General features: G+C 42.5%; 1 protein-coding gene across 1 annotated transcript in view; it reads left to right on the forward strand.

Moving 5' to 3' along the window:
* Positions 1-18,089, forward strand: part of hydin (HYDIN axonemal central pair apparatus protein) — a 131,753-nt gene that overhangs the window by 30,867 nt on the left and 82,797 nt on the right. The window contains exons 25-36 of the mRNA XM_061773925.1: positions 1,215-1,406; positions 1,646-1,820; positions 1,964-2,037; positions 3,909-4,036; positions 6,258-6,388; positions 7,306-7,433; positions 13,917-14,030; positions 14,456-14,533; positions 14,630-14,779; positions 14,869-15,108; positions 17,720-17,843; positions 17,955-18,029. Coding sequence (XP_061629909.1) covers positions 1,215-1,406; positions 1,646-1,820; positions 1,964-2,037; positions 3,909-4,036; positions 6,258-6,388; positions 7,306-7,433; positions 13,917-14,030; positions 14,456-14,533; positions 14,630-14,779; positions 14,869-15,108; positions 17,720-17,843; positions 17,955-18,029 — 1,609 coding nt within the window. The remainder of the gene's footprint in view (positions 1-1,214; positions 1,407-1,645; positions 1,821-1,963; positions 2,038-3,908; positions 4,037-6,257; positions 6,389-7,305; positions 7,434-13,916; positions 14,031-14,455; positions 14,534-14,629; positions 14,780-14,868; positions 15,109-17,719; positions 17,844-17,954; positions 18,030-18,089) is intronic.

The raw sequence follows: 18,089 nt of genomic DNA on the forward strand, positions 1-18,089 counted from the left end.
TGCAGTATCTGCAATCACCATACTTTTCCATTCTTTGTGTAATGATTTTCCAGGCTGCCTAAGCAGCCTCTTTCAGTTGCTGTTTGTTTTAGAGGTTAAGATGCACAATCTATAGGATTTTAGCCTGCGTATTGTCAAATCTAAAAAATGTCGCCTGATGAACTCTGTGAACTAAATGCAGTTCTCTTGTTGTTTTGGCTCGCTCAGTCTCTTTGGTTGCATTTTTCTTTCAGAATTATTGAGCCCTGTCTCTTTACTTTGCAGTAATATTCCTGTATGTCCGTCCTCTTCTTCTTGCCAATGAGAGGTTTGTCTCTGCTAATGTAGCCTATGTAATTTTGTTCATAAAGTCTTCTGCAAACCGTAGCTTGTGACACCTTCACTCTATCCTCTCGAGACAGTCATTTTTGGGGCTGCTTTACAGCGCTCACAATTTTTCTGTCAGCAAGTGCTTCTATTTTCCTTCGGCTTCCTATTTGAGGTCTTTACACCAATGCATTCTTTCTTCTCAAGAACATCCTAATTGGTTGTATTGACTCTGACCAATGTTTTTGCAGTGACTATTACTGATTTTCTACCAACTCTCAACTTGACATTTGTTCATTTTTCACCCTTACACTGCAGGTAGCGCTCTGGTATTCATGTTAGTTACACCTCTAGCGAGTATGAATAAGTCAGGCAAAACTCAAATCTGCAACTGAGTGTAGACAATTAGCACTATCTATTGTTTTAATAATCAATCTAATATCCACCTGGGAAAGAAAACCCACCTGTCAATCACATTCTAATACAATTGATCACTTGAAAAATGGGTGGATTCAAACAAAAGGTGCTATCTTTCACATTGTGTATCATATCTATGTTAGATGTACAGTAATACCCACCGATCAAAGCATTCATCATTAATCTATTGTCTCATGTTCATCTTTTCATGTCAAACCCAAATATTTTCAGTCCATAGCAAAAATAAAGAAACTGGGTTCACTGTTGTATACTTTTTGCTCAATGAAGAAGGAACTTGTAACCAAGCAACATCACAAGCATCCAGCTGAGTGCAAAAGCACAGTTATCGCTCAGATACATTTCATAACTGACATAAATTCCACTAGGTAATTATTTTCTTTTGCAAATGCACCAAGTGAGACTTTAAAATAAAACAAACAAAAAAGCAATAATTTAAGAAGCATAATCACTTTTCTATGTACATATTGCAGCGTTTTGATCAAATTGGAGAGTCGACTGTAATTCTAAGGAATACCGGAAAGGTGGGCTTTAAATTCAGCACTGAAAATGTTCAAAAGGAAAAGATCACTGTGGATCAGGAGCAGCAGGACACAATGCTGGAAATTGAGAATGAGCAGAACGAGGAGATCCGACCTGGTCAACCACAGGTCATCCCCCCTACAGTGAGTTGAAGTTGTGACCATGAACGACAGTTACTTTAAAAAATATCTGTATGCACGAACACTATATACTGTGTGTGTGTGCGTGTGTGTGTGTGTGTGTATATATGTATATATATATATATATATATATATATATATATATATATATATACATACACACACACACACACATACACACACACACACAGTATATACTGTATGTATACAGTTCTTTTTCCAACCAGTGTTTTGTGTTACAGGGTTACGTTGAAGCTGGTTCGAAACATTGTTTGTGTGTGCGCTACCTCCCTGGCATCCCTGAGAGGTTCACTAAGCAGTTTCAGCTCGTTGTGGCTCACTTACCACCACAGGTCATCACACTTACAGGCGAGGGAGTGTTCCCAAAGATCTCCCTAAATTTGCCTCGAAGCCTGGGTAAATATATACCAATGCATAACACGAACATGAACGTAAGCAGTGTGATCATTGATTGACAATTTGACATTACATGCAAGAGTCAAAACACAAATGTAACTCTGGAGACCTGTTTTTTTTTTGTTCCTGTCATTTCTTTACAGCTAATGAATCGTACAGTGATGTGGTTGACCAGGCCAGAACAGCTGTCGAAAGGGAGGCTACCAGTGCCGTTCACGTTAGTCCTCAAATTGTTACTGATGTTATGCTTTTAAATCTCCTGTTTGTGTAAGAGGTCATTTTAGATGCATTTCATGTAATCCAACGCAGATTATATTAAAGGAATTGGAACAGATTAATTGAATAGCTTTACTGTATATACTCTTGAGTATTATGTGCAGTAGTGCTTACCATTATTGGCACCCATGTAATTTAAGGACTAAATGTGGAATATCTCCAGAAGAAAATTAATCAAGTGAAACAACGTTTTTCTATACAGAACTTGTATTTGATACAAAAGAACAAATGATACAAAAAAATTTATGGACAGATGAAACAAAAATAGAGCTTTTCAGCAATGCACACAAATAGTATTATGTTTTCAGACAAAGTGAAGTCTTGAAGGAAAAGGTCACTCTGGAAACAGTCAAGCATGGTGGAGGATCCATAATCCTGTGGGGCCGCTTTGTTACATCTGGCCTTGACTGTATCACATGTAACATGAAATAAGAAAATGATCATCCATCCATCCATCCATTTTCTCAGCCGCTTCTCCTCACTAGGGTCGCGGGCGTGCTGAAGCCTATCCCAGCTGTCATCGGGCAGGAGCCGGGGTACACCCTGAACTGGTTGCCAGCCAATCGCAGGGCACATACAAACAAACAACCATTCGCACTCACATTCACACCGACGGGCAATTTAGATTCTCCAATTAATGCATGTTTTTGGGATGTGGGAGGAAACCTGAGTGCCCGGAGAAAACCCACGCAGGCACGGGGAGAACATGCAAACTCCACACAGGCGGGACCGGGGATTGAACCCGGGTCCTCAGAACTGTGAGACTGACGCTCTAACCAGTCGGCCACGGTGCCGCCCAAAATTATCATATTATTATTAATTCATTCAATCATTATTATTAGATTTTAGAGCGAAATGTCTTAGCCATAGAGCGTCAGCCTCATAGTTCTGAAGACCCGGGTTCAATCCCCGGCCCCGCCTGTGTGGAGTTTGCATGTTCTCCCCGTGCCTGCGTGGGTTTTCTCCGGGCACTCCGGTTTCCTCCCACATCCCAAAAACATGCATTAATTGGAGACTCTAAATTGCCCGTAGGTGTGCATGTGAGTGCAACTGGTTGGTTGTTTCTATGTGCCCTGCGATTGGCTGGCAACCAGTTCAGGGTGTACCCCGCCTCCTGCCCGATGACAGCTGGGATAGGCTCCAGCACGCCCGCGACCCTAGTGAGGAGAAGCAGCTCAGAAAATGGATGGATGGATGTCTTAGCCAGCGTTAGAAAACTTGGTTTGAGGCAAAGATCATGGGTCCTCCAGCAAGACAAAGACCCAAAGCACACATCCACAGGAATGGTTGAAAAGGAAAAAATGGACTGTTTTAAAATGGCCAGCAATGAGTCCTGATCTCAATCCAATTGAAAATCTTTAGGGGGAGCTGAAATCTGCCATTGCGGAAAAGAACCCTGCATATGTTCAAGAGCTTGAACAAATTGCAAAGGAAGAGTGTGAGACAATACCACTTTAGAAATGCTAAAAGCTTATAGATGGATATAAGAAGAGGCTGTCATCGCTGCCAAAGGGAGTGTAACCAAATATTAAGGAGGGGTGCCAATATTGCTGTTTTTTCTTTTCTTTAATATTAAAATATCTTAGTTGAAAAAAACAGTTTGCTTTGTTAAATTACTTTGGACCTCCAATTGAAAGATCCTGACGATATAAATTTGGTACATTTCCATTTATTTCTGAAGTTATGCAAGTTATGCAAAAAAAATGAAGGGGTGCCAATAACGGTGAGCACGACTGTTTACTGAAACGAACAACTATACATCGTATTAATTGACTTTGCACTGATCTATCTTTTTTTTCATTTTTTTTTTAGTATGAACAGTTGTTATTTTTGGAAATTGAGAAAATACTGGTGACAGAAAATGCTTTGGCTGTGAGTAAGAGCCTTTTGGAGCTAGGGAACTCCCAAGGTTCCACCAAAAAATGGAACAAACTCAGCAAGTATGTATTAACACACATATGTAACGTACAGTGGGTACGGAAAGTATTCCATCCATCCATCCATCCATTTTCTGAGCCGCTTCTCCTCACTAGGGTCGCGGGCGTGCTGGAGCCTATCCCAGCTGTCATCGGGCAGGAGGCGGGGTACACCCTGAACTGGTTGCCAGCCAATCACAGGGCACATAGAAACAAACAACCATTCACACTCACAGTCATGCCTATGGGCAATTTAGAGTCTCCAATTCATGCATGTTTTTGGGATGTGGGAGGAAACCGGAGTGCCCGGAGAAAACCCGCGCAGGCACGGGGAGAACATGCAAACTCCACACAGGCGGGGCCGGAGATTGAACCCGGGTCCTCAGAACTGTGAGGCTGACGCTCTAACCAGTCGTCCACCGTGCCGCCTGGTTTAAAACCAGTGGAATAAAACATTAATTATTGGATTTCAGATAACGAGACCATTTTCCTGCTTTGCATTGTCACGCGTCCAACCTCTTTAATCCCGTTAACAAATGTTCCAAGTGTATGTGATTGTTGGGAACACTAATATTTGCAATGTGGCATTCGTGTTGTGGGGTGAAACATTTCATCCGGTTCAGATGACAACAGATTTGACATCAGACATTCAAGTTTGCAGAAATACAGTCACTAGTGGCATTCATGTAAAGTTCTTAAAATATTAGATCCCATTCAAGTCCAGTGAAGACTGTGATCAGTTAATCCAGGTTGCAGTGGCTTTCCGCCGCCTGTGGGTGTCGCTAGTGTCCCGTCCATTGTCCCAGCCCGGCTGGACAGGTGTCGTGGCACACAGCAGGAAGGAGACGTCTTTGTTGCTGAGGCTTTCCAGGCTGGCTGGTGTTGGAAGTCAATTCATTTAGCGTTCTGGTACAAAACCAAATGTCTTTTGTCTCCGTTTTGATGCTCCTGGCTTGTAACTCACTTAGCGTCTGTGTGCGAAGTTGAATCTCGCAACTCCGTGGTCGTCTACCTCGGCGGGGAGAGCGGCGGTAGCCCGAGACTGGGGTGCTGGGTGTCATCTTTATTGACGTTTCAGTTACACATACATACAGGTATATATGTAAAACCGTGGTCCAACCAGTGGACAAATACATAACATATTTCCCCCCGCCCCCACCAGACATTTAAAACAGGAGTTTTAAATATGTGGCACAGTGAGCCTCCACCTCAGAGAATATAAAATTTATTTTCTTCTTCTTATATTTATCCAGAGGATATTATCACGGAAATACATTTCTGTAACTTTTATACAAATAGTTGGGTGTTGCACAGTAGTGGAGTGGTTAGAATATCTGCCTCACAGTTCTGAGGTTGGGGGTTTCAATCCAGGTACTCCAGTCTCAGGCTATCTCTTACATTCCAAAAACATGTTCCTTTCGTTAATTAAAGACTCTTGTCCTTATTTGTAAATGTGAGGATGAATGGTTGTTTGTCTATATGTGCCCTGCGATTGACTGGTGACCAGTTCAGGGTGTGCCACACTTCGCGCCCAAAGCCAGCTAGGACAGGGCCCAGCTCTCCTGCAACCATACTGAGGACAAACGGGACAGAAAATGGATAAATAGTTCCAGACAAATAGTGTCTGGAAGTTCGGGCTAAAGTTTGAAATTACACGAGTAAATCTTTTAATTGCTGCTTATTTCCAAAAATTTGTATATAATCGAGACATTCTGTATTTCATCAGAATCAAAATCATCTTTATTTGCCAAGTATGTCCAAAACACACAAGGAATTTGTCTCCGGTAGTTGGAGCCGCTCTAGTACAACAGACTTTGGAGACATAAAGACATTGACAAAAAACAATTGTGCAAAAAGATGCAGAGTCCTCGAGCACTTAGAGCAGTTCGAATGACTAATATTGCAATAGTCCGGTGCAATGACCATTGTGCAAAGGGCGCTGAGACTTCAAGGATTGTATGCGTTTTAAAGTGACGAGTAGTGCGATAATCTGGGACAATCTGGTGGTAGAAGTCAATTCATTTAGCGTTCTGGTACAAAACCAAATGTCTTTTGTCTCCGTTTTGATGCTCCTGGCTTGTAATTCACTTAGCGTCTGTGCGAAGTTGAATCTCGCAACTCCGTGGTCGTCGACCTCGGCGGGAAGAGCGGCGGTAGCATTGCATTGCATTGTAAATGTAACATTGAGGCTAATTTACAAAATATGTACATGTGAATCAACACTTTCTCCTTCTCATTCCCCCAGATTTCTCCTCCCAGAGTATGTTCTGGATTTTGGTTATGTTGTTCCAAACCAAGTCCTCAAACACACTGTGAAGATTACCAATAATGGGCCGTTACCTGTGTCCTTCCATGTCAACTCCAAAGTTAGCGCAGGTAATGCTTTTACACATTTCTTATATTTTCATCACTTTAAACTAAGATCGGATATTCGATGATGGTGTTCGGTTATCAAGAAGGATCTCTTATTATATGTCAAAGGAAAAGGGAATGGATTTTTATTAGTACATGATTTACAATGTTCTATCATACAGGTACACCTTAATAAATTAGAATATCCATCCATTTTCTGAGCCACTTCTCCTCACTAGGGTCGCGGGCGTGCTGGAGCCTATCCCAGCTGTCATCGGGCAGGAGGCGGGGTACACCCTGAACTGGTTGCCAGCCAATCACAGGGCACATAGAAACAAACAACCATTCGCACTCACAGTCATGCCTACGGGCAATTTAGAGTCTCCAATGAATGCATGTTTTTGGGATGTGGGAGGAAACCGGAGTGCCCGGAGAAAACCCACACAGGCACGGGGAGAACATGCAAACTCCACACAGGCGGGGCCAGGGATTGAACCCGGGTCCTCAGAACTGTGAGGCTGACGCTCTAACCAGTCGGCCACCGTGCCGCCAGAATATATTTATTCTAATTAAATATAAAATCAGAATATATTTATTTAATTTATTGCAGATGACTATAGATATAATTTATTGTTCTCAAATTTGTAGTGGAACTGTGTGAGGCTTCCGGCCATGTCCCTGTTGCATTTTACAGCTAATCACATCTGTAGTCATCTGAAGGCTTCTGTTGCACAATTTATTTAGTTACTGTATGTCACCTCAATAAATTAGAAGAAACATTGTCATTTCTAATCCTCAATAAATTTGAAGAAATACATTATCATTTATTGAGATGTACCTAAATTTACCCTTGTCAAAGGGTTTTTTACTACCTTGCTATCATTTCTTATTAGTGCCATATGCTATTAAAATGTTGTGATTGTGTGCTTGCTCCTTCAAAGGTTTCAGGGTAGAATTTGGAAGCATAAGGAACCTTTCCTGTGGTGAGAAAGAGACTTTCACTGTTGAATTTGATCCCCAAAAAAGCAGCCTGTCATTAGGGATCAGAAGTGCTCTCATCCCAATTCAGGTACTCATCACTTCATTAGAGTCTTCTATTCCCGTGATTTTCATTTAAAGGACACAATATATAAATTCAGCTTTTAGAGGGGAACAAAACCCAAGATGACAAAACTTTATATTTTAAATGTGCATGTATTCTTTATCAAATGCTGTTTACTTCAATCTATGAAGTAATTATTAAAAAATATATTTTTAAAACACTTACCATTGATGATGACAACCAGACACAGTTGCAGTTCCTACACATTAATTTTTACTACACCATGCTTATTCAATATAGTAGGCAAAGTACTATGATAGTTTCAATGTTGCTTTTTTAATGAACACGCCATTTCTTTAAACGTGGTGGCACCTGTACATTGCTAAATTATTCCATTTTATTCTTATTCCATGATAACAATATTAATCAGAGTACCATGTTTCAGGGACGTGCACAGTTGTGCTCCACCCTTTTGCCATTGATGAGACAAGTGTCATTTTGCCTTACCGCTTTTTTTTTATTCATCAAAAAACAAAACAAAAAAAGCGGGTTCTTAGGCAGAAACAGAAGAGGAATGCACAGAGCCTAAAACTGAATTTGGGGACGTTGAATGTTGGGACTCTGAGACAAAAAGCTAGGGAGTTGGTTGACATGATGATTAGGCGAAAGGTTGATGTATTGTACAGGACAGGAGGTGGAAAGAATAGGAAAGGCTTGAAGCTTAGGGGCAGGGTTCAAATTATTTTACCATGGATGGGAAGATGGGAAGAGAAATGGAGTCGGGGTTATTTTAAAGGAAAAGTTAGCTAAGAATGTCTTGAAGGTGGAAAAGTGTCAGATTGAGGAATGAGGCTGAAACTTGAAATTGAGGGTGTTATATATAATATAATTAGTGGCGATGCCCCACAGATAGGATGTGACCTACCGGTGAAAGAGACATTCTGGAAAGAGCTAGATAAAGTAATACTGAGCACCCCAGACAGAGAGAGAGTCGTGATTGCTGCAGATTGTAATGGACATGTTGGTGAAGGAAACAGGGGTGATGAAGAAGTGATGGGTAAGTTCGGCACCCAGGAAAGGAACTTGGAGGGACAGATGTTGGTAGACTTTGTGAAAAGGATGAAATGGCTGTAGTGAACACTTTTGTCCAGAAGAGGCAGGAACATCGGGTGACCAACAAGAGAGGAGGTAGAAGCACGCAGGTGGATTACATCTTGTGCAGATGATGTAATCTGAAGGAGGTTATTGACTTTAAGGTAGGGGTAGAGGAGAGTGTAGCTAGATGGATAAAATGACTGGTGGTGGTGAGGAAGATAAAGAAGACAAAGGCAGAGCAAAGAACCATGTGGTGGAAGCTGAGAAAGGAAGAGTTTTGTTTCACTTTTCATGAAAAGGTGAGACAGGCTTTTGGTACACAGGAGGATCTTCCAGAAGACTGGACCAGTACAGCCAAGATGATCAGAGAGACAGGCAGGAGAGTACTTGGTGTGTCTTCTGGTAGGAAACGGGAGAAAGAGACTTGGTGGTGGAACCTCAAAGTACATGAAATCATACAAAGAAAGCGGTTAGCTAATACGAAGTGGGACACTGAGAGGACAGAAGAGTCAAGAATACATGGAGAAGGATCTGCAGCAGGTTAGGGAGATTAAGGATAGGGATGGAAATGTGTTGTCTGGTGTCAGTAGTGTGCTGGATAGATGGAAAGAATACTTTGCAGTGTTGATGAATGAGGAAAATAAGAGAGAATAAAGAGTAGAAGAGGCAAGTGTGGTGTACCAGGATGTACCAATAGTCAACCAGGGGAAGTAAAAAAGGCAACCAAGAGGATGAAAAATGGATGGTCCTGATGACATACCTGTGGAGGTATAAAAGCATTTAGGAGAGGTGGCTGTGGAGTTTTTGACCAGATTGTTCAACAGAAGTCTAGCAGATGAGAAGATGCCTGAGGAATGGAAGAAAAGTATGGTGGTGCCCAATTTTAATAACAATGGGGAAGTGCAGAGCTCTGGGAACTATAGAGGAATAAAGTTGATGAGCCACACAATGAAGTCATGGGAAAAAGTAGTGGAGGCTAGACTCAGGACAGAAGTGAGTATTTGCAAGCAACAGTATGGTTTCAAGCCTAGGAAGAGTACCAAAGATGCATTATTTGCCTTGAGGATGTTGATGGAGAGGTACAGAGAAGGTCAGGCGGAGCTATTTTGTCTTTGTAGATCTAGAGAAAGCCCATGACAGGGTAACCATAGAGGAACTATGGTACTACATGCGGAGGTCTGGAGTGGCAGAGAGGTATGTTAGAATAGTACAGGACCTGTGTGAAGGCAGCAAAACAGCGGTGAGGTGTGGTAGAGGTGTGACGGAGGAGTCTAAGGTGAAGGTGGTCAGCGATCAGCCCTGAGCCCCTTCCTGTTTGCAGTGGTGATGGTTACGCTGACTGATGAGGTTAGACTGGAATCCCCATGGACCATGATGTTCACACAGAGTGTTCGAGAATGAGGCTGCAGGGAGAAGAGATAGTGAGTGTGAAGGACTTTAAATACCTAGGGTCAACAGTCCAGAGCAATAGTGAGTGTGGTAAGGGAGTGAAGAAATGGGTCCAAACAGGTTGGAACGGGTGCAGGAAGGTAGGTGTCAGGTGTGATATGTGACAGAAGAATCTCTGCTAGGATGAAGGACACAGTTTATAGGATAGTGGTGGTGGTGTTGAGGTTCTCTCTCGAAGTGACCAGGTTGGATAGGATTAGAAATGATCTTATCAGAAGGACAGCCAAGGTTAGATGTTTTAGAGACAAAGTTAGAGAGAGCAGACTTCGATGGTTTGGACATGTCCAGAGGAGAGATAGTGAGTATATTGGTTGATGGGTGATGACGGTGGTCCTGCCAGGCAAGTGAGCTAGAGGAAGACCAAAGAGAAGTTGATAGATGTAGTGAGGAAGACATGAGGGCAGTTGGTGTTAGAGAGGAGGATGCAGTAGATAGGCTTACATAGAAAAGGATGATGTGCTGCTATAGAACAAGCCGAAAGGAAAAGAAGAAGACCCTCTCTAGTCATCAATTCCACCAAACTGTCATCAATTCCACCCAAACGTGTTTTGATAACTGACGGGCAATTATTTGAGGCCTTGAAAGAATTGTGCCCCTCGCTGATCTGCGGTGAACCCCCCTCTGCTTGGCTCCCTTTTGGTGTGAATTAACCACAATACTTCATGAAAGATTGTTGCACCGCTGAAAACCTGTTTACTGGGCCAACATTCCCTAAATGCGCCAAAAGAATGGTGGTTGGGGTGACACACAACGTTCATCAGACATCTATGCTAGCGTAATGCTTTGCCTATACCAGGTTTTGTTCTAATGACATCTGTGATTTCAATGACTTGTCTTTCTGTTTACTCATGTAAAATTGTCATGTTGTCACGTTAATTAAGTCTAAAGGCCTCTTTAAACTCCCGCGGTCGCGCGTCCAACACCCGCATTGTATCACGTGACGACGAATTGCCCCGCGCGGCCCGTCTGCGTAGCTTGACGCCCACACGTCAAAAATTGTAGCTGCGCGTCGAAGGCCATCTCTCGTGATTGGTCCGTTTTAGTCACATGCTGTGATGACGTAGTCAGCGTGCCCCTTGGGTCTACATACCATCTACGCCGCTGCCTTCTCGATCGATTTTGCAGCATAATTAAACGAATTATCTAGTCATCTAGGTCCATTTGTTCTAGCAGACACTGTTCCACGGTTGCCATTATTGTTGCTTTGTTCCTTGTTATGGAAAGGAAAGTAAAAACGGCTACCGGAAATGGCCAAAAAAATGCAGAGGAAACTCTACCCTGTGGTGTCCTAACCAATACCACCCCGGACTTGGAGGTGAACTGCAGTACATTTTCAAAACTGCGCGCGTGGGTTGGGCTCGAGCATAAAGGCAAACTACGCGCGGGACAGCCGCAGTGACGTCAGCGCGGTCGTCGTCCGCGCGAGTATAAAGAAGCCTTAAGGCTCTATTTTCCTGAGTAGCGCAAATCCGGCACAGCGTACCTCTGCATAGTAACCAAAGGGGCTGTCTGCGTCCGTGGTCGGAAACTTCTGCCGACTTTAAACTCCTCCAATCAAAGTCGCTTATTCATCCATCCATTCTCTGAAGAGCTTATCCTCACTAAGGTCACGAGTGTGCTTGAGGCTATCCCAGCTGACTTTGGGCTTTTGTACACTCTGAGCTGGTCGCCAGCCAATTAGAGGGCACATATAAACAAACAACCATTCACACTCACATTCAGACCTACGGACAATTTAGATTTTCACAAAGATTTAAAAGGTTCAATGTCCGCTGTTAAAAAAATTGGACGTCTGCCAAGCAGTGGGTGTCAACACAGCCGGCTTCAATCAAAGCGGCTTCTTTCATCCATCCATCCATTTTCCGAACCGCTTCTCCTCACTAGGGCCGCGGGCGTGCTGGAGCCTATCCCAGCTATCATCGGGCAGGAGGCGGGGTACACCCTCAACTTGTTGCCAGCCAATCGCAGGGCACATACAAACAAACAACCATTTGCACTCACAGTCAAACCTATGGGCAATTTAGAGTCTCCAATTAATGCATGTTTTTGGGATGTGGGAGGAAACTGCAGGCATGGGGAGAACATGCAAACTCCACACAGGCGGGGCCGGGGATCGAACCCCAGTCCTCAGAACTGTGAGGCTGACGCTCTAACCAGTCGCCCACCGTGCCGCCCGGCTTCTTTAATTTCCCTTAAAAAAACAGTGCAAATAGTCACGCATGTGGTTATGCGACATATGTGGAAGAGGACTCAGCGACCGTTGCAAACTGGAGCATTGAACGTTAGCGGTATTCCCTGATTAAATACAAAATGAGCTGGTGAAAAATTGCTGGCGTCCTAAATGTGTCTGCAGAGCTCATTGATTTATATCCCTCAAATGATGGTCTGTTTCCACCACGCTGCCCCCGCCCCCCATAGCGGCATGCTGGCCAGTAAGTGAATTTAAAGGAATTTGATTAATTTGATGATAATAATAATAATGCATTCAATGAATTGATTTCTACAATGATTAAGGGGTTCGGATGCCCACTGTTGAAATAAATCTGTCATCCACCACACACGTCTGAGGAGCTCACGTGCCGTGATTTATCAAAATCACATTAGATCCCTGCACCACAACTTAGTAGTGGTATTAGCAGTCTTAAGTTTAAATGGAATTTCTGACATCATATCACGCCACCAAGTGCATCTCCAAGAGCACACCCTTGTTGTGCTGACACTACCCAGCTTGGCACAGACGGGTGTGCCAACGCACAGCGAGTCTTGCCTCACCGAAAATAGAGCCCTCAGTTACCAAAATGCCCCATGCTCCAGGCGGAAGCCAAAGGACAAACCCTCGCTCCGCTGACACCGCCCATCCTGGTGCAGACCCATCTGCGAAATAGGCAAACACGGGCAGGGAACCTTGCACTGGCTGACACGAATATCAAGATGCGCACAATTTGTGCTCCAGCACACATTGCGCAATCTACGTTTATACAGTAGAGTGCTGTCATTTAGAAAAATGCCCAGTTTACCACCTAAACTCTTCGAAAGCTAAGCCATGTGGTTAATTTACCCAATGCCCACCGTGGAATATATGTGTGCATGCACACACGCGCACTTGTGGCCACCTTGGCGTATACCTGTATTTAATGTTGTGTGTGTGCACACGCCACTGTGGAATAATGGCTGTTTTATAAAGCTTAATGTGTGTGTGTGTGTGTACTGTATGTACGACGCACTTGCGTTTTTTGATCGGTGAAATCTGCCCCTCCACCCCGAATGAATGCCTTTCCATCGGACGTGCTCTGCCCCCGACACTGATCTCAATGATTGGTGATGAGTGCCCTTTTTTGGGGGGGAGGGCTTAAGCACCTGCTATCAAAAATGTCTGTGCACGTACCTTCTGTGTTTTGACTCGTGCCGGCACATTCAATTTATTCTTGCAAAAAAACAACAAAAATGGTTGAGTTTTTTTTGCTTTTATACCAAGCAGTTGGCTCCCGGGAGTGACTGCCCTCCCATCAAATGTGAAATTAAACAAAGTAGCACACGGTGTTTATGTTGTGTCCACTGCATGCGCCATATAAACAGATTCGCTAACTAATTGGCAAGTGTTATTCAGCAAATGGGTGATGAGGTGCTCACTCCACAAGGGAAAATGCATGCCATGCTGTATTTTGGGGCTCGTGTGCACTTCCACCCCTTGTCATTATGCTAAGGAAACCCGTTCTCATCATTGGTATAGGGCATTGATAACAATTGCTTACTAGCATGAGACAGGGCCGCTCCTTCAAAAGGGGCTATTTTCAGCAAGACACAATAATGAAGAGTGTCCATTGTGCATGAATGTCAGCATTCACTAAGAAAATTTTTTACATTTTGAAAAAGAGATTTTTTTTAAATTGCAAAATCACACCCTGCACAGTACAGTAAGTAATGTGATGTTTCTGAGATTTAAAGGTTATTTTATTTGGATTACAGGTCATAGGTGGTCCATCACTGCAGGTCCATCTTTGTGCAGTGGTTACCGTGCCATCAATCTCTGTTTCCACAGAAACACTGCAGTTTGACACTGTGCGGTGTGGCTTGTGTAAGGTAATACGGTCAGAATGAGAATCAGAATCATCTTTATTGGCCAAGTATGTCCAAAAAACACACAAGGAATCCGGTAGTTGGAGCCGCTCTAGTACGCCAACAGACAGTCAATTGACAGAGAACACTTTTGAGACATAAAGACATTGAGAAAAACAGTCACTGAGCAATAAATGGTTGCTAGTTATCTGGTAATGCTGGTACAAATGTTTATTTTTTAATTTTTGTTTACAATTGTGTGGAAAGATGCAGTGTGATGATAAATGAAGATGCTATTAGACAACATGATCTTCGACAAAATGTATTCTCACTTCTTTTATGACACATCATAAATAGTACAGTGACATAGTAGGTGTATTGTATGGAAAAAGGTTAGTGCAGGACCAAGTAGAATCATTGGCTAAACGTTAAGTCTTATATTCCATCAGATTCAGACAATGCAGCTATTTAATCATGAATCTGTGCGCTGCCAATGGAGCATAGTGGAGGATGTGAAGCCCGTAAAGGTACATAAAAATACAAGCTATTGTCACTTTCAATCGCAGTTTAATACACGTCATTGAATTAGGGTGAGACCTACCCCTGGTCTGCTTTTCTTTTAGGTCGATAAATTCCTTCCCCTCCATCAGCGCAGCAAATACCTACAGCAGCACCGGCCACCACCTGTGATGTTTGAGATGACTCCTTCTTCTGGCATGCTCACCCCCGGTGACCGGGTCAATGTCCAAGTCAAGTTCAGTCCTACTGAGGGGGTAAACACCTTCACCACTTATAGAGATTGTACAGAAAAATGTAGAAAAAATGAAGACAAGCACATTGATCGACACTGATTTCTTTGTAGTGTCTTTACAAGAGGGATTTAATAATTACTGTGACTGAGGGCACCCAGCCGCTGGTCATCACAGCCCTGGGACAGGGTGAAGACCCCCAACTGATGTTTTGTCCACCAGAGTTAATCATGGGGCCTTGTCTGCCATTCAGTATGGAGATTGAAGCAGAGGTCATAGTTAAAAACTGTTGCTCTTACCCCATTGAGTTCTATTCCCTTGAGTTTGACACACAATACCTGAAGGAAGAAAAGGTAAAGTTCTTTTTGCAAGCTGTTTTTAATCATATCATTGTATATGTGATGACATTTACTGTGTTATTAGGCCGTATATCATCATTATATCATGCACATGTAATGGTGTAAAAGCTATTGTTTTGGGTTTGGTTGCCATTGTTAGGCCATTGTGTCCATTTTAAGAATGAATGTTAAAAATATATATTCGTGGGGAAAAAATACCAGACCGGTCGCCAGTCAATCACTGGGCACATATTGACAAACTACTCAACTGTAGCATATTTGGTTGAAAAATTTTTGTGTGTGTTCTTATTGTGACATTAGAATTGGAATGGTCTCAGACTGTCTTTAGTGTACACGGTGACAAAGGCACATTATCTGGACGAGTCAAGGAATATCCTACCTATGAATAATGGTCATATGTTCTCAATTTTACCTCTCCAACCACTTGACCTAGATTTCATACTTCCATTTTCTGTAAGGCATTCCTTATTAGCCTCATGATTTAGCGAGAGCCTTTCCAAAGGTGCTCCCTGGACTGGTCGTCAGTTATTCACAGGGCACATACTGTATGTACAAACCCCAATTCTAATGGAGTTGGGACATTGTGTAAAATGTAAATAAAAACAGAATACAAAAATACAATACAAATCCTTTTCAACCTATATTCTATTGTATACACTACAAGATATTTAATTTTTAAACTGAGGTCATTGTTTATTTTATTTTATTTTTTTTTGCCAATATTCTCTCATTTTGAATTTAATGCCTGCAACACAGGCGGCATGGTGGACTACCAGTTAGCACATCTGCCTCACAGTTCTGAGAAGCCGGGTTCATATCCGGCCTCACCTGTGTAGAGTTTTCATGTTCTCCCCGTGTTTGCGTGGGTTCTCTCCGGGTATTCCAGTTTTCTCCCACATGTCAAAAACATGCATGGTAGGTTAATTGAAAACTAAAAATTGTCCGTAGGTGTGAATGTGAGTGTGAATGACCATTTGTTTATTATATGTGCCCTGCGATTGGCTGGTGACCAGTTCAGGGTATAACCCGCCTCTCGCACAGAGTCAGCTGGGCTAGGCTCCAGCATGCCCGTGACCCTAGTAAGGATAATCAGTGTGGAAAATGGATGGATGGATGCCTGCAACACATTCCAAAAAAGTTGGTACAGGGGCAACAAAAGACTGTGGAAGTTGAGGAATGCTCAAAAGTCACCTGTATGGAACATTCCACAAGTGAACAAGTTAAATGGAAACAGGGAGTGTTATGATTGGGTATAAAAGGAGTATTCCCAAAAGGCTCAGTTGTTCATAAGCAAGCATGATGCAAGGTCCACCACTTTGTGAACAACTGCATGAGCAAATAGTCCAACAGTTTAAGAACGTTTCTCAACATACAATTGCAAGGAATTAAGGGATTTCATCATATACAATCCATAATATCATCAAAGGATTTAGAGAATCTGGAGAAATATCTCCTTATACTGGAAGCAGCAAGGCTGAAAACCAACATTGAATGCCCATGACCTTCAATCCCTTAAGTGGTGCTGCATTAAAAGCCGGCATCATTGTTTTAAGAATATTGCCATGTGTGCTCAGAAACACTTCAGAAAACCATTGTCAGTTCACACAGTTCGTCACTAGATCTACAAATGCAAGTTAAAAGTCTACCATGCAAAGTGAAAGCCATATATCGACAACACACAGAAAGGTGGCCGGCTTCTCTAGACCAGAGCTCATCTGAAATGGACTGACGCAAAGTGGAAAAGTGTGCTGTGGTCTAACAAGTTCACATGTCACGTTTTTGGAAATCATGGACATCATGTCCTCTGGGCCAAAGAGGAAAATGACCATCCAGATGGTGATCAGCATAAAGTTCAAAAGTCAGCACCTTTGATGGTATGGGTGGTGTGTTAGTGCCCATGCCATAGGTAACTTGCACATCTGTGAAAGCACCTTTAATGCTGGAAGGTACATACAGGTTTTGGAGCAACATATGCTGCCATCCAAGCATCGTCTTTTTTTTTCTCCATTATGAAGCGCAAAATATAACAATAGAGATCTCGGACTGTACTGAAGTTGTACATCAAGCAAGAATGGGCAAGAATTTCACATGCAAAGCTTCAACAATATGTGTCCTCAGTTCCGAAATGCTTATTGAGTCTTGTTAAAGGTGGTGTAACGCAGTGGTAAACATGCCCCTGCCCGAGCTTTTTTGGGACGTGTTGCAGGCATCAAAATGAGTCAATATTTTTGCCCAAAAAAAATTATAATAATTATAAAGTCGATCTGTTTGAAGATTAAATATCTTGTATTTGTTGTGTATTCGATTGAAAATAAGTTGAAAATAATTTGCAAAGCATGGTGTTCTGTTTTTATTGATGTTTCACACAACGTCGCACCTTCATTGGAATTTGGGTTTGTACAAACAACCATTACAAGTTCACACTCACATTCACACCTAATGGCAATTTAGTCTTCAATTAACCTAACATGCATGTTTTGGGGTTTTTTTGATGTAGGAAGAAGACACACACACTCTCACACTTACTCATTCACCTTTCTCTTTTTTCTGTTACTATTTGTGTCCCTTCTTTCCTTTCTATCCCCAATTACATCACTCTGTCAAGATGCTGAATCTCCTGGATGGATATGACGCAAATGATGTACTGCTGCTGCCTCCAAGACATGCTGGAGAGAGTCTTCCCATCGAACTTGTGGACTTCTACAAGGATCACTGCTCTCGGCTAAAAGGTCATGATAGCATCAAGCATAGGCACCCATGTGCATCTGTCAGAACTGATTAATTTCACAGGTGTTTTTTTTTGTCCAAATTCTATGACCTAATATGCCTTTATACACCAGATAAAAATGTAGCTGGTATGAGTCTGCAAAAACGGAGAGGCGGCAAAAGGGGTGAAAGACGTAGAACTGAACTGAGTGAGTGTGACTGCTCAAACTTTACAACTTCATTAAAATAACCCAACTTATGAGGTCCTT

This window comes from Phyllopteryx taeniolatus, chromosome 5, assembly GCF_024500385.1.
Source record: "Phyllopteryx taeniolatus isolate TA_2022b chromosome 5, UOR_Ptae_1.2, whole genome shotgun sequence".
Taxonomy (NCBI): Eukaryota; Metazoa; Chordata; class Actinopteri; order Syngnathiformes; family Syngnathidae; genus Phyllopteryx; species Phyllopteryx taeniolatus.